The sequence below is a fragment of the Dreissena polymorpha genome, chromosome 1 (assembly GCF_020536995.1).
Source record: "Dreissena polymorpha isolate Duluth1 chromosome 1, UMN_Dpol_1.0, whole genome shotgun sequence".
NCBI classification, from domain to species: Eukaryota; Metazoa; Mollusca; class Bivalvia; order Myida; family Dreissenidae; genus Dreissena; species Dreissena polymorpha.
In genome coordinates, this window is record NC_068355.1 from 119638462 (window position 1) to 119656302 (window position 17841).

The 17841-nt window shown below is 36.0% G+C and overlaps 1 protein-coding gene across 5 annotated transcripts in view; it reads right to left on the reverse strand.

Annotated features, from left to right (window-relative positions):
- LOC127846992 (uncharacterized) overlaps window positions 1-17841 on the reverse strand; it is a 50189-nt gene that overhangs the window by 24484 nt on the left and 7864 nt on the right. For 2 of the 5 annotated variants that reach the window (XM_052378471.1, XM_052378502.1), the window contains 10 exons: window positions 15408-15524; window positions 13971-14129; window positions 13795-13854; window positions 9262-9365; window positions 8309-8445; window positions 7247-7409; window positions 6705-6797; window positions 3417-3546; window positions 2311-2387; window positions 1314-1425 (listed from right to left, as the gene is read on the reverse strand). In XM_052378471.1, coding sequence (XP_052234431.1) covers window positions 1314-1425; window positions 2311-2387; window positions 3417-3546; window positions 6705-6797; window positions 7247-7409; window positions 8309-8445; window positions 9262-9365; window positions 13795-13854; window positions 13971-14129; window positions 15408-15524 — 1152 coding nt within the window. Of the gene's footprint in view, window positions 1-1313; window positions 1426-2310; window positions 2388-3416; window positions 3547-3743; window positions 3781-4367; window positions 4405-5303; window positions 5341-6704; window positions 6798-7246; window positions 7410-8308; window positions 8446-9261; window positions 9366-13794; window positions 13855-13970; window positions 14130-15407; window positions 15525-17841 lie in introns of all 5 variants that reach the window. The other 3 variants (XM_052378486.1, XM_052378494.1, XM_052378477.1) reach the window with 3 other exon arrangements.

Here is a 17841-nt window from a genome sequence, read left to right on the forward strand (position 1 = left end):
TAGCTCAAGTGACCCACATCTGCAGCAGACTGAAATGATTCTAAAAAATTATTAACTAGGACCAACAACTGATTATTCTTGGGAAGTGTCATTGTAAAGCATTTAAGGATGAAATGTTGTTTTAAACAAATTTTTAACAACAAACAATACCTGACCCAATAAATATGAAAACAAGAGCTGTCACCATAGGATGACTTATGCCCCCAATAAACGCTTGGTAGAAGTTATGAGCTTTTTTCAAATTCTTAACGCAGATTTCGAGCCTAAACGCGGAACCTAAGTTCAATGTCAAGGTCACAGGGGTCGAAATTTGTGTGCGTATTGAAAGGCCTTGTCCATATACACATGCATGCCAAACAGAAATTGCTATCTGAAGCGACATAGAAGTTATGGGCATTTTTATCTAAACACAAAGTGTGACGGACAGACGAACGGACAGACGAACGGACAGTCCAATCACTATATGCCCTCCTTCCGGAACATAAAAATGTCTTAGAATATCAAAATAAATCAGAAAGCCACATAAACTAGAGAGCAGACACCATGCTAAATCCTTGAAATGCACTAAGTGACCCAGTGACCTAGTTTTTGACCCAGCATGACCCATATTCAAACTTCACCTAGATATTGTCTTAATACAACTTCTGACGAAGTTTAGTAAAGATCAGATGAAAACTACTTCAATTAGAGAGCGGACACCATGCTAAATCCTTGAAATGCACTAAGTGACCCAGTGACCTAGTTTTTGACCCGGCATGACCCATATTCGAACTTGACCTAGATATTGTCTAGATACAACTTCTGACCTAGTTTGGTAAAGATCGGATGAAAACTATTTGAATAAGAGAGGGGACACGAAAAGTGTGACAGACAGACTGACAGACTGACGGAAAGACTTACAGACGGACAGTGCGAAAAAAAACTATATACCCCCTTTTCTTCTAAAGGGGGCATAAAAACTTGCTGAACAGCCACCAAACACAAAAGCTCAATATGAGCACACATGTGCTAGTATAACATGTAGTCAGGCTCAAGGAAACTGGTGCTTATCACATGTGTGTTTATTAGCCCAAATAAGCCTGTGCAGACCACACAGGCAAATCAGGAACGAGGCTTTATGCTGGATCTAGACTGGATTTTCCTTTAGAAGAGACTGCCTGTAATCAACAAATTCCATACAAGGGGAGAGTGTTGTCCCTGATAAGAATGTGCTAACTGAACAGACTAATCTGGGACGACACTTTACCCACATGCATTAAGCCCTGCTTTCCCAGAGCATGACCCATATATTTAATACCCTACATGTCACTTACAAAGTTGCTATGGCTGTCAGATGCCAGTATGTTTTCAGCTAGGGGGAGAAGACTCTGTACTCTGGCCACCATCACCCGTCCGATATTCACTTGGTCCTGACTGCGCTCAGTGCTAATAGAGGAAACAGGAATAAAATAGGGCTCCTGGTATATCACACCTAGTAGCTATTATAATCCAATTATGAAGAATTAAACAAATATATGAGTAACAAGACTATTGCCAAACAATATATGTCCCCTACCGGCTCCACCATTGTCAGAAATATATATATTTTTTTTTATTTGTTGCCATAGCAGAATTTTTGACGTAGGAACAAAATGAAATGACGTGCATAATGTCCATATTGCCATCTATCAATATTTCAAGTTTCATGAAAAAATATTAATAACTTTTAAAGTTATGGCAGGATCCAGAAAAGTGTGACAGACTCACTGACTTACAGACACACAAAGCGCAAACCATAAGTCCCCTCCGGTGAACACACAAAGCGCAAACGAAAAGTCCCCTCTGGTAAAACCGGTAGGGGACAATAATTAAAATATTCCTGGAAAAAGGATTAAAAGTATGACAAAGATATCTAAGAAATGAATAAAATTGCTGACATTATTTAAACATAGACATTCATTTAATTATATAACTGTATTTAACACATTGAAACACTTCAGTTTAAAGAAAAACTGTTACATCAGTTTCTTGGACAGAACAAGTACTTGGCTGGAAAGATCTAAAAAAAACTCTAGCCCAATGAGAATAAAACATAGCAAACACCAAATGTCAAATAAGCGATTGAACCTCCAAAACAAGTATCAATGCCATTATCAATTTATCTTCTCTGTATAACATTGCAACAGTTCACAGCTATGTAGCAAATGAAAGTTCTTTTTTAAAAACAAACAACAAGTTATATTTACAAAATGTACTGATATTTAACACACAATGAGTCTATAAGACAATGTACACGCATTCATAATATAATTATAAAAAAGTATTACATACAAGGAGTCACATAGGGTGATCTCTATATCCTCCATGTACTGTATTAGAAGTGGTCGAATGTCACCATAGTCTTGATCCTGGAAGCCAACATGATGCTGTATAAGTACAACTAATTAAAATTGGGTCAATCTTATGGTCAAAATGAAATCATGTGATCTTACAGCGCTGAGTATTGGATGTATGTATCAAAGCTTTTTAGTACGTAGAATTCAAAATAATACCAGAATATCAGTGAAATGGACGGAATATGCTCCCACATGATATGCTTTGTCAATATACAACTTATTTGTGTGGAAACAAATTGTTGTATTAAAAATCACAAGGACACAACATGACAGCATATGCATCAGATTGCCACCCTGAAGGGATACTTTATATAAAGTATCATCCCATTTAGATAATTTGTCCTGGTGTTTGCAAATCTAATTAAATAAATTTAAAATTCAGTAAAAAAAGTAATCAAATGCAATAACTTAAAAAAGTTTATTAGTACATTAACACAAAAGAAATACAAATAAAATGGCTTTGAAAAAGGGGCATGAATTTATTGCATGACCTAAACCATCCACAAAAGTGTATTGTGCAGGTCTCAATGTATGTCAGAATGCTAGTAATATTTACAATACACTTAAACATATAATAGCCCTTATTCCAAGCCGTTAAATAATGAAACAGATTTCATAGAATCAACCAGAAAATTCATTTTCATTAGCTTGCATTTTACAATATCCCATTATTTAAGTGGAATTATCTATAGGTATATCATAAAAGGGGACATGCATAGTTTAAATAGGTTTGGATTTTTTTTAGAAAATACCATTGAAAAACTCACTTAACCTTTAACCACTTAGATACATATTTTGACGCATTTGTAGTCACTTAGAAAGTTGAATTAAATTAAATATCTTTTTTACTAGATTCAAGTTTTAAAGGATAATTTTCCAGCTCTTAGATACTGATGAGTAGTAAACAGCATAAAACCTGAACAGACTGCAAGTTACTCGCAGGCTGTTCTGGTTTTATGCTGGTTACAAAAGCCATTTTCACTTTGCTTCCTAGTGGGAAAGGGTTTAATGAGTATGTCATATTGGCAATGGTCAGATTACCAAGGTGACAGCCTCTATAGCAGCCCTGAGAGCCTTGTTGCGCTGCATGAGCACGTTCAGATGTCCATACGTGCCATGGAAGATCCTCCACACCTCAACCAACACATCCTCACTGTGCTTCAGGCTTTTCCTGGAAAACAGTGACAGCAATACTACAATACAGCGACACTCCTCAACCAACACATCCTCACTATGCTTAGGGCTGTTCCTGGAAAACAGTGACAGCAATACCACAATACAGCGCCACACCTCAACCAACACATCCTCACTGTGCTTCAGGCTGTTCCTGGAAAACAGTGACAGCAATACCACAATACAGCGACACACCTCAACCAACACATCCTCACTATGCTTAAGGCTGTTCCTGAAAAACAGTGACAGCAATACTACAATACAGCGACACACCTCAACTAACACATCCTTACTATGCTTCAGGCTGTTCCTGGAAAACAGTGACAGCAATACTACAATAGGGCGACACATCTCAACCAACACATCCTCACTATGCTTCAGGCTGTTCCTGGAAAACAGTGACAGCAATACTACAATAGGGCGACACATCTCAACCAACACATCCTCACTATGCTTCAGGCTGTTCCTGGAAAACAGTGACAGCAATACCACAATAGGGCGACACACCTCAACCAACACATCCTCACTATGCTTCAGGCTGTTCCTGGAAAACAGTGACAGCAATACTACAATAGGGCGACACATCTCAACCAACACATCCTCACTATGCTTAAGGCTGTTCCTGAAAAACAGTGACAGCAATACCACAATACAGCGACACACCTCAACCAACACATCCTCACTATGCTTCAGGCTGTTCCTGGAAAACAGTGACAGCAATACCACAATACAGCGACACACCTCAACCAACACATCCTCACTATGCTTCAGGCTGTTCCTGGAAAACAGTGACAGCAATACCACAATACAGCGACACACCTCAACCAACACATCCTCACTATGCTTAAGGCTGTTCCTGAAAAACAGTGACAGCAAAACCACAATACAGCGACACGCCTCAACGAACACATACTCACTGTGCTTCAGGCTGTTCCTGGAAAACAGTGACAGCAATACTACAATACAGCGACACACCTCAACCAACACATCCTCACTATGCTTCAGGCTGTTCCTGGAAAACAGTGACAGCAATACCACAATACAGCGCCACACCTCAACCAACACATCCTCACTATGCTTCAGGCTGTTCCTGGAAAACAGTGACAGCAATACTACAATACAGCGACACACCTCAACCAACACATCCTCACTATGCTTCAGGCTGTTCCTGGAAAACAGTGACAGCAATACCACAATACAGCGCCACACCTCAACCAACACATCCTAACTATGCTTCAGGCTGTTCCTGGAAAACAGTGACAGCAATACTACAATACAGCGACACACCTCAACTAACACATCCTCACTATGCTTCAGGCTGTTCCTGGAAAACAGTGACAGCAATACTACAATAGGGCGACACACCTCAACCAACACATCCTCACTATGCTTCAGGCTGTTCCTGAAAAACAGTGACAGCAATACCACAATACAGCGACACACCTCAACCAACACATCCTCACTATGCTTCAGGCTGTTCCTGAAAAACAGTGACAGCAATACTACAATACAGCGACACACCTCAACTAACACATCCTCACTATGCTTCAGGCTGTTCCTGAAAAACAGTGACAGCAATACCACAATACAGCGACACACCTCAACTAACACATCCTTACTATGCTTCAGGCTGTTCCTGGAAAACAGTGACAGCAATACTACAATAGGGCAACACATCTCAACCAACACATCCTCACTATGCTTCAGGCTGTTCCTGGAAAACAGTGACAGCAATACTACAATACAGCGACACACCTCAACCAACACATCCTCACTATGCTTAAGGCTGTTCCTGAAAAACAGTGACAGCAATACCACAATACAGCAACACACCTCAACCAACACATCCTCACTATGCTTCAGGCTGTTCCTGAAAAACAGTGACAGCAATACCACAATACAGCAACACACCTCAACCAACACATCCTCACTATGCTTCAGGCTGTGCCTGGAAAACAGTGACAGCAATACCACAATACAGTGACACACCTCAACCAATACATCCTCACTATGCTTCAGGCTGTTCCTGGAAAACAATGACAGCAATACCACAATACAGCGACACACCTCAACCAACACATCCTCACTATGCTTAACGCTTTTCCTGGAAAACAGTGACAGCAATACCACAATACAGCACGAGTCTGTTGTTCATTTGGATTTTTTGCTTTAAACCCCAGAAAGTGAGCTGCATCATGAAGGTCACACTTTTCCTGGGTACGCTGGTTTACAAGTGCTAATTACACATACCCATGCCCGTAACTGACATTAGTCCTAGTTGAGATACATGTAGCTATCTGAGGTAGGCAGAGAATGACTATAGAATAATGTCATTATGGCAAATCCCCATATAAATTATGTAGCCAGGTAGCAAATTTAATCCACCATCCTCATATTTGTAGTCAAGAACTCAACCAACAGCGCTAACAGGTCCTTAAGTTTCAATCCCAGGTCCAGAGTTGATAAAAATCTCAATTAGGCAAACATTAACAATGATGATGAAATGGTCTCAACTCAAAATATTTTTTTGAGTAAAATCAACCCAATTTAAAAAAAAAAAAAAAATTTTATTTTGTATTTGGTAAACAAAAACAGTTAATGGTTACATCTAGACACATACTACTTGTGGTCAAAATAACAATGCCCACAACCTTGTGTTTAGAAGATACTTTTAAACAGGGAAAAAAATAGTAATCATGTTGTGAAAAACAGAATCTACAGTTTTTACCACAAAGAATCTTAGATGGATGCTCTTTAGGATTAGATTTATGAGTCACATACTGATTTAAACAAGAAATTCATGTCTAATAAATTGAACTCCTCATATGAAATCAAAGGCAGTATCTGTTTTATACTGGTATTTAACATTATAACACTTAATAGGAAATTGCAATTGGAAACAAACAAGCAACCCTAGGAAATTGCATATGCAAACAAACACACAATCCTAGGAAATTGAAATTGCAAACAAACAAGCAATCCTAGGAAATTGCATTTGCAATCAAACAAGCAGCCCTTGGAAATTGCTAACAAACAAGCAACCCTAGGAAATTGCAATTGCAAACACACAATTTGTAAGATTGGCCTAATAATTACAATTAATAAAATTCAGGTATGATAAGTTCATCAAAATGCCCAGAGTGCATCCGTACATACCTGTCTAACAATGTTAATATTATGAGGTTGTACAACACTTTGTATAGAGCCACTTCAGTGAAAGCTGCTGCCACTTGTTGCTGAAAATAGGACCTGTAAACATAGAAGACAAAGATTTCACACTAAGATACTTAAGCCATAAAAGCATGATGTTTGCTATAAGTTTAGGCAAATGTTTGCTGTAAGAAATACCTTTTATTCACTTTTTATAAGTTTAAATATTGCATTTTTCAAATGTTTTCAAGTTATTGCACTATTTGCTGTAATTATTGTACTTAAAGTAACAATCACCAAAATTTGACTCCTACTGAAATAAAACGGGAAGGGACTAATAAATAATTTACTGTCTCACTAAACTTTGATAAGTCAGTTTCATTGATTTTATTTCTCAATAAACTTTGATAAGCTAGTTTCAATGATTGTATTTGTGTCCTTGATATATTTTACACCCTTATGCTTTATTTGAGAAACGAATCCATCATAAAGGTCTTTTCCATTAGATCTTTGGTGACACAGGGCACAGGGTTGAACTTAAATGAGACCTTATAGGCGATGTGATTCTCCAGCTGAAGATTACACTGTCATCGCTGGGAGGTATGAGGAACCCGTCAATCTTCATTTTGATTGAGTTGTCATGGTGACTACTGGAGGTCCCTGGCTCCGGGCTGGTCTGTGAAGGATTCTGGTTCCCCTTTGCGCTCTCATCTGACATGAAACAAAGGACAGAATGCAACCAAACCAGCCACATTTTCTTCAACATTACAACATATGTCTTTCCTAAAGGAACGATTTTGCTGACTTTCGTTTCATGTAATAATATGTATTTACTGCAGAAAATACAACATGATCAATATAAATTGTTTAATTCCACTATAAATAACTTCTAGATCAAACATAATGGTTTTAAAAGAATATGGCAATCTGAACGTTTGAACAATCTTTTCTTAACATGAAGCAATTTCTTAAATATTTGACTTGATATTAACTTTTAATAAATTGTATTTTCTAATGCTAGTATGTTAATTTTTAATTTTATTCCAATATAGTTTAAAAATATTTTTTTGTTTTGCACTGTTTCATACAAAGTAAGACTTATAGACAAGGATAAAATTAATATCAAGATATTATAAACTTTATTTCACATACATGAGCACTAAAGATATTTTTGTATATGTAGACAATTTATGTTGCTTACAAATGAATAGTATAGCCATCATTCAAGCTATATTTACAGTTGCAACACATGTTAAATATAAATGAAATGAAAAATCAAGAGACTTACAGAATTTTATAAATTAAAGGAATGTTAAAAGTGTTTTAATTAGGAACTTAATTAATAATGGGCCCCAACCCTTTTTTGTAAAATAGTCCAGTTACAAACAATTACCTCAATATTTTAAAATTGTTATTAAGTCGCACAATTTTCATCCTAAAATTGAAAGCTTTAAAAGAAAATTATATAAGACTTAAACAACACAAATATTCTTTTTTACAACAATATCAACTTTCAAATAAATATAATATGCATCCCTAACCAATTAATAACATTAATAGAAATCAGTCCTAGAACTTCATTCTCCTACAAAACCTCAGTCCATCCATACCAGTCTGGGGTAGACGTGCCAAGTCCATGTTGATGGATTCCGGTTCATACATGCTGAAGTAGTTTTCGGCCCCTGACTTCTCAAAGAAGACCCCAGTATGGACACACACAGCAGGTATCTCTGCATAGCACTCTATCCTAATAAGAAATACAGGAAATGGCATGCTTTTTTTGAAAGATGTTCTGCTTTAAATCTTCAATGGAACAGGATTTATTTCCAGAGATTGTATTTGTACAGTTTGTTTTAATTCCAAATATGATTCCAAGGTTTATATTACAATTCTTTGATGAAAAAAATAGTGTGCATAAAATGTATAAAAAAAAACACCATATGTTAAAATAGAACTTAAGTGAAAAATGCCTAAAAATGACTGCTGCCAAACAATACATGAACAATGTTCATAGTTTCAGTTAAGGTTACAAAGTGGTTATAATTACATGGTCTATAGTGGTAAGTGAGCTGTTGAAGCAATAACAATGTAACATGGTGTTACAAACGATAATTAAACCATCACTGGGAAATACTTTCATTTCTTAACATCTAAGTTTTACATCATATCAATTTTATCATTTCTTACAATTAAAGCATTTAAACTCATTTTTAACATCAAATGGATAATCAAATATTGACTTTGTCCATTTTAATATTAAAGCATGCAGTCACTTATGTGGGTAATGTCATTATTTGCATTAACCGTGGTTCTGTTAGTTTTACATTACAGTAATAAAAGTCAGCATATGGACCAAAATATTGTTACTCAAGACTAAGAAAATACTACAACCATGCCTTTGTGTAATCAAGATTCTGAGTAAGTTTGACAAGAATTTACCAAGGCAGGGCTGGAGGACATGTATTTACATAACTGATAATGTGAAGGGTTTCTATAACCAAGTGTTGAATAACCATACATTTAGCAGCTATTACTGAAAAACGTATTTCAATAATGAACAAACCCTTGTGGTGCTAATGAGTCGTCTGCATTTTTCATGAAGTTAAATGCGTAGATCTTGTCCCCATGGACATATCTTGTGTCGTCTGGGTCCAACTGGAAGGAGCACTGGAAGTCAAGATATCCGGGATTTCTATTAGTTTTAGGTATATACAAGCCTGGCTTTGGCAAATTGGGGCTTAAGGCAAGTGCGTAAAGTGTCATCCAAGAGTAGTCTGTGCATTCCACACAGGCTAATTAGAGAAGAAACCTCCTTAAATGTAGATTTGCAAAGAAAAGATTTTACATGAAAAATACCTTATATAAGGAAATTTCTTCCCTGATTTCCCTGTGCAGATGTTTCTTCATGCACTCTTTAACCCCGAGGGTAATATCCATTTGAATTTAACACTGGTTAGAGTAATTGATAATTTAATGAGGAGCGATACAACAAGTCAACTTGCGCTCTTATAAGCAGGTAGTTTCACATGACAACTGCCCCACACTCATCAGCTATGTGCTTGAGCAACTCAGAGCCCATAACAATTTATTTCATGTGGACTTCAGAGTATTCAAAGGCTTTTACTTCCAATGAACATCTGACATAGTGACCCAGATTTAAGATTCCAAAGTGCTCTGTTTCTATTAGAAATATCATGGGGATGAAAGTACTGAAAATGCTTCATGACAATTAATGTGGCCTCTGTTAACAAGCTTTTCGTTTAATAAAGGACCTCATAGCATAGTCTTTTACCCTTAGTATAATAAACGAGTTTCAAACTCAGAGAAAGAGCAATAAATATGGCCACCAGAGTGTTCATCTGCATTTCCTTCATTAGACCTTGTGACCTAGTTCTTGACTCCTTTTGACCTCAACAAGATATCATAGGGAAAATGTTCTGATAAAGATTAAAGAAGATTGGGGAACAAATCTGGTCCCAAGAGTGTTAAAAGGCTTTTTCTTTTATTTTTCCTAGGGACTTATTTGATGATCCTTTAAGAAGATAGTCAAAACTTGATTGAGATATGACTGGGAAATATGTTCTGACCAGGTTTCAAGAATATTGGATAAAAAATGTGACCTCTAGAGTGTTCACAAAGGTGTACTAAAGCTAAACAAGGAAAACTGTCACACCTTTTGGCAACCATGTTTTTCAATGGACCGGAACCATTTCCAAATCACCTGAGATATTATTAGACAAATTATCTGAGCAAGTTTCATTATTAGGTATAAAATGAGACTTTAAAAGTGTTTAGGAGGTTTCGGTATTACCATTTAACAAAAAATACTCCATCCCATCACGGCGACAATTTTCAACAGAACCAAACCATTTTTGAACCTCAGTTTTCATATAGCCAATTAAGACAAAGTGCCCCCTGCCTGGTTGCCACAGGTTCTTATGAATCACAGGAAAGCATTAAAAATGGTAACTACTTGTCAAAATTATAAATTGTTTCAAAGATAAATCATATCAAACAAGAGCACCGCCTTGCGGGTGCAGACGGCTCATCTATTTTTCTTTTTAAAGGTGAAGCAAACTATCTCAATACTTCAATCAAAAAAGATGGATGGGTGGGGTGGAGAGGGGTGTATAGTGTGGGGGTGTGGTCATTTATTACATTATCTTCCAAAAATAGGAAATAAAAATGCAAAAACAAAATAAAAATAATTTTTTTGGGGGGGGAGGGTTCTTTGGTGGGATAGTTGGACGGTCTTTCAAAAATAAAATAATAAAAATAAATATATTTGTTTTTTAACCATGTTTCGTAAAAAAAAAATGTGGTGGGGGTTGGGGGGGTCGGGGGGGGGGGGTATAGTGTGAGGGTGTGGTCATTTATAAAATGATCTTTCAAAAAAAAAAAAAAGAAAGAAAAAAGTTTTTTTTTTGGGGGGGGGTCGGATTCAGGGGGGGGGAGGGGGGGGGGCATGGGGGATAGTTTGGGTCGAGTCTATTGTAGTATGTCATGTAAGAGTTGTTTTGTCAAAGTATCAATCAAATCTGATCATAAATAACGAAGTCATGGCAATTTTTGCAAAATTTAATTATTTGACCTTGAGGGTCAAGGTAAAAAGTACCCTCATGATAGTATGAAAGTATTTGAAGTTTGAAAGCAATAGCCTTGATACTTTAGAAGTAAAGTGGATGTAAACACAAAATTTAACCATATATTCAAAGTTACTTATTAAAAAAAGGGCCATAATTCCGTCAAAATGACAACCAGATTTATGCAACTTGTTCCCTACAGTCCCCTTATGATAGTTTGTGAGTGTTCCAAGTCTGAAAGCAATAGTTACGATACTTTAGGAGTAAAGCGGCCCAATACACAAAACTTAACTAAATTTTCAATTTTCTAAGTATAAAGGGGCAATAATTCTGTCAAATTGCCAGTCAGAGTTACATAACTTTGCCGGCACAGTCCCCTTATGATAGTTAGTAAGAGTCGCAAGTATGAAAGCAATAGCTTTAATACTTTAGGAATATTCAAAGTTACTAAGTAAAAAAAGGGCCATAATTTCGTCAAAATGACAACCAGATTTATGCAACTTGTTCCGTACAGTCCCCTTATGATAGTTTGTGAGTGTTCCAAGTCTTAAAGCAATAGCTATGATACTTAAGGAGTAAAGCGGCCCAAAACACAAAACTTAACGAAATTTTCAATTTTCTAAGTATAAAGGGGCCATAATTCTGTCAAAATGCCAGTCACAGTTACATCACTTTGCCTGCACAGTCCCCTTATGATAGTAAGTAAGTGTCACAAGTATGAAAGCAATACCTTTGATACTTTAGGAATAAAGTGGACCTAAACACAAAACTTAACCAAATTTTCAATTTTCTAAGTATAAAAAAGGCACATAATTCTGTCAAAATGCACGCCAGAGTTATCTAACTTTGCCTGCCCAGTCCCCTCATGATAGTAAGTAAGTGTACCAAGTTTGAATGCAATAGCTTTGATGCTTTATGAGAAAAGTGGACCTCAACACAAAACTTAACCAAATTTTCAATTTTCTAAGTATAAAAAGGGCACATAATTCTGTCAAAATGTACACCAGAGTTATCTAACTTTGCCTGCCCAATCTCCTCATGATAGTAAGTAAGTGTACCAAGTTTGAATGCAATAGCTTTGATACTTTATGAGAAAAGTGGACCTAAACACAAAACTTAACCGGACGCCGACGCCAAGGTAATGACAATAGCTCATAATTTTTTTCAAAAAATATACAGTAGACTCTCTGTAAACCGGACTGTCTCGGGATCGGCATGATCGTCCAGTTTTCAGAGAGTTCAGGTTTACCAAGAGTATGCATATTGCCGAAATATACATGGTATGCATTGTGTACAGAATCACATAAAAATAAAACAAACCATATACATTTACATGTACCATGTGATAACTGTACGCAGGTACTGATGATGTTAATTGTATTCTTAAAAAATGTGTTTTTAATCGATTCAAAGCAAAAAAATCCATACCGACTTGTTTTGATTAATCCCAAAGTGAGCGTGGTGCTTTATACATGTACGTACGTGGCATTTGTCACATAGGCGAGTGACGACACAAATAAGATTGTTGTAGATACACGATTTAGAGATGGTTTTGGTTGAGCAGTTGATTCCGTGATGAGCTTTATCTTATCCTCTAACGTAAGCTCTACGCGTCTGCGTTTAGCTGGAGGCTGCGACATTTTAGATGCATTCGAAATTAGTAAACGGCAATGAATGAATTTGCATACAGATGGATGAATATTTAACAGTCATATTTCTAACAGTTGATCTGACAAACAAACAAACAAACAACCATTTCAGCGTTAAAAACATGGCTATAAGATCTTTTAAAATACCAGAGAAGATCACAAGAAAGTGATCGTCGCAACGGCATGCATTAATATGTTAATTAAATTGTTTATCATAGGCGATAATAAATAATTAATAAAACCGTCGAGTCAATCACTTTTTGGTGTTACCGCACGTCTATTATAGACATTCACAGTTTGTTTTACATTACTTAATCGGACTCCCATAGCGCAGTAACGACTTGACACCTTTATGGTATGTTTAATCCGATTATCGATAATTGCGCGAGCAAAATGTGTGACACCGCACTCGCTGTGCTGACTAGGTATTGTTATTTTCACGCCTCGGGCATCTTGAGAATTTAGACCGTCCGGTATCCTCAATGTATTTTACGTTGAAAATGACCAAATTTACGGAGATACCCGTCCGGTTTCCGGTTTTCAGAGAGTTCGGTTTATTCAACATTTTTTAACAAAGAAAAAGAAGGAGAAAATACGGGACTGGCCCGACCGTCCGGAATCGGGAGAGTTCCGGTATTCAGAGAGTCCGGTATTGGCAGAGTCTACTGTATGAGATAAAAATAAACATAAGATTAGCTTCACACTTGATTTCAATACAGACTTCTTCTTCTGTCATACATGTATCATTAAACAAACTTACATGAAAAGGAATTGGAATCTGTTTTTCATTGGAAGAATTCATCAACAACAGGTAAAAGTTTGTAATAAATCATCTTGTTAAAAGAAACCCTCAAACATACATACTTTTAAGGTGACATATTTATAAAGCAGAACTGTCTCCTTCACTTGAGCCATAAATTCTTCCTGAAAAATAATGTATCGAAACATTAAACATATCTGATTGAGAACAAAGATTAAAAAAAGCCAAATGCATGATAAACTAATTTTTGTCAATGGATCAATCAACAAACTAAACTTACTGTTTCTTGACCTATTCTTTGCAGGGTCCATGTGACTTTGCTGGGTTTGTTTCCCTCGTTCTCGGCATGTCTGATCTCTGCTGAGAGCACCGAATGATGCTCGCTCTGATACATAGCGTCTATATCTGCCATTAGGCTCGACACAAACTGATACATAGCCTGTGGATAAACATTAGGTAATTGTAGAATATGCCTCACATAATATACACAAATATACATATACATGTAGATCTTCAACATTAACGGGGCATATTGACATCTAATATGGTTGTATATTTTCATAAATAATTGGGCTGTGCTCTCACTGTAGAAAGGGGGTTTAATGCATGCATAAAGTGCCCACACAGACTAATCAGGGACAACACTTTCGGCCCTAACTGGATTTTTGCTACGAAGAGACTTTCATTTAACAGAAATTATCATAAATGCAGAAAGTGTTATCCCTGATAAGACTGTGCAGACTACACAGGCTAATCTGGGGCGACACTTTATGCACATGCATGAACCCCGTTTTCACATAGCAGGGCTCAATTACATCTTTAAAAATGTATGCATTAAATAGTTGGTCTACCAATTGGTTTTTATTATCATTCAGTAAAATATGTATATTGAAATCATTAGAAGTTGTCCTAAGCCAAATTTTTAGAGAGCACAGTGAAAATCAGTACTTGTTGTAAAATTGTTAGCGATGCATGAAGTAACGCTTTAACAATGTGCACTATCAATAATATGACTGCATAGTAAACTGTTCAATAGTTGCCTATTTTTTTTTGAATCTCATTGGAGGCGTGTATTGAACACAAAAGTTAATAATTTTACTCTTTTTAATGACCTTGTAAAGATAACATTTTAACATATACATAATAACTTTAAAAGAGGGAATATGAATTGTTTTCTTAAAAGAATTTGTAAATATTAAAGAAGCCGTATTGTAAATATACTCTTTAAAAGATGCTACATCACTGAACATCCAAAAAGGCATAAATAGCTCAAAAGCTTCTTTAGGGGCCTTTTGAATTGCCATAAAAATAATGGAATTGAATGACTTAACGAGTGAAAGAACCAGAACATAGTTTGAGCACTCTTAAGGGTGTGCACAATAGAACTCTGGACAGCTTGGTTCCTCCGGAACATGTTCAAATACAATGGCTACCATAACTAATGTCTTTGAAAATAGTTGGCCTTTATGAAACAAGAAAGAAAACAAGACAATATTGTGCACTAACAAATATCAATGAACACCAGAAGCACCCTGTACTCCCTTGATCCTGAATATCTTATAAGCCAAAAAAACTAACTGATTTTCAACTTGCAATTTCAGCTGCAATGAGTGTCATTCCTCAGTTTATCAGACTGTCTGTTTTCCAGATACCCACCAGCAGGTTGGAGTGCAGAATACACTTATAAAGATCAGTATGACCACAGTGTTGTTCCCACCTGCTGTAACTCCGGTCCAGTCACAAGATACTCCACATGTATCGTCACAGAGGGGACATCTGTGTAGAAGGCACCCGTGAACACTGCAGGACCTGTCAGGGCCACCATCACTTCAGTCTGTGAACACAAGACACACAAAAAATGTTTTAATTGGCCAATGTGACCTTCTTATGACTCATAAAAAAGTAAAGATTTTCACAACTTTTCATTTATCATTATGCTTCCACCTGATCATTTATTGATCATCATTTTGCCTATCAAAATATCTTTGGGATTGGTTGACAAATCTCACTTCAACGTACATGGCCTTTTCAAAATGGTCTTATGGTATAACAATGACACAGAGGGTCTATAGACAGTAGTTGTATTGTTTAATCCAATGACAATGTTATCCATTTAATAAAAAAAGTCATAAGGACGATCTGATATTTATTTTTTTCTTCCTATAAGATAAATAAAATGTTTTGGTACAAATGCATAACTAAATTACGATAATAGACTTGTTTTGATGTAAATTGCTTCTTTAGTTATTTTTTATGCTTCTTAATAATTGTTTATCCAAAGCCAATTAAGACATCTTCTATCAAAATAATGGATAAATGAAGAAGAAATTTTAAATTATTATAGGGCAGATATATGCATGCTTTTTTTTCAACAGGCAAATGGGTCCAAAGTTTGGTGAAAATTGGCTCGACAAAAATCACAGTATAATTATCCTACCTTTACAGGCAAAAGTAAATACAGCTGCTTAGGTGTGTTGTGAGGGTCTTAATATGTTAACAGTAAAAAAAGAGTGAATGACCAATTAAATACACGAAACAGGTAGACTTTTTTGCTATTTACACAAATTAAAGTCGTTATATTGAGACCGCATTCCCTTAAGGATTTGCACTGCAACACAATCCTTTCAAACAAGTGTGAAACAACTCCTTTGGTAATAAACAGTAAAATTTCAATATTATACAACATTAGAGAACAAAGATTTGCATAAGTAATTGACTTATTAAAGCTCTTTTATGGAATTAGTAGCCATTTATACAGTTTTTATAAAGTGTTCCAGAAACCATAGGTTAACCGTTATCAATACTAGAATTCCAAAAGATCTAATATATATTTTAAGTTAGCTAAATCTCATACACAACTTGCTATTTTTATTTGAACTTTATCCTGGGAAAATGGGGCTTCATTAACTCTTTCAGTGCTGGAACCAAATTTTGAAGGCTTTTGCAAACAGTTTGGATCCAGATGAGACGCCACAGAACGTGGTGTCTCATCAGGATCCAAACTGTTTGCTATTCTGATACTATTCTTTGAAAAAAATCGAAGAATATGCTAATTTTAGAAATTCAGCAGACGACAATTAAGCAGACGACAAATTTCCCAGCATGCAAAGGGTTAAAACAAATAAAGTGTCATCCAAGATAAGCTTCTGCAGTCCTCACAGATTAATCAGAGAAGCAGTGTTTCAGATTGGTCCCACTTTCCTCAGGACAGATGTCCTAAATGGTCAATTTTTTTCTGGACATTTGTCCTAAATCTCGAAAAAAAATTCGGACAGTTTTTTTTTAATGTAAAATTGATAGAAAACAACAACAATATTCAATAACATATTACTTCAAATAACACTGAAGTTAAGGGGTGATTAGGAAGTTGTTAAAGCAGCTTTGGTGGTGTTTTTCCCAATAATACATATTTTTGAGAACAAGAAATCTGCAAATAATACATATAAATACTATGGGAAAAATGAAAGAATTGCACAACATTCACTTTTATATTTAAAGTGATAAATTGAACATAATAAATCACCAATAAAATTAACTATGTATTGTCAGTAGTTGCTAAGCTTCATAACAGAATATTATATTGAACGAAAACAAAATACATGTCATGAAGTCACCGATGACGCTTGTTGTGATATCAGTTTATTATCAGAGCAATAGATCCACTGCTGTTTAAGATTATCCAGTCAACTAGCATACATGGGCATTCATTCCAAACAATAAAGGCTTAAATCAAAAGATGAAAGCAATCATCATTTCGCCGACAATTTTGATAGTTCTCTGCTCTGCAACTGCAATTAGTGCACAGCCTTGTAGGCGGAGTTAAGCGGTACATTAACATCGATAGTAACCAATGAGAATTCGCGCCTTGTATATACATATGCAGTAGTTTAGCTTAGCGATGAAATGGCGTCGTTATGGTCATGTATTCACGCATACAAAAGTTTACATGCGCAACACATTCCCCAACAGTAAATATGAATACGATTTACTCTAGTAGAAAACTGTTAACTTGTTTCGTGTTTCAAAACTCTTAAACAATCATTCTCCTGTCAAAGCGCAATTTATTTTGTCAGACATTATAATAAATAGCCATATAAACAGAAACTTACTCTTCTGTGCATAGTGCCGATTTCCATAATTTGATATAATAT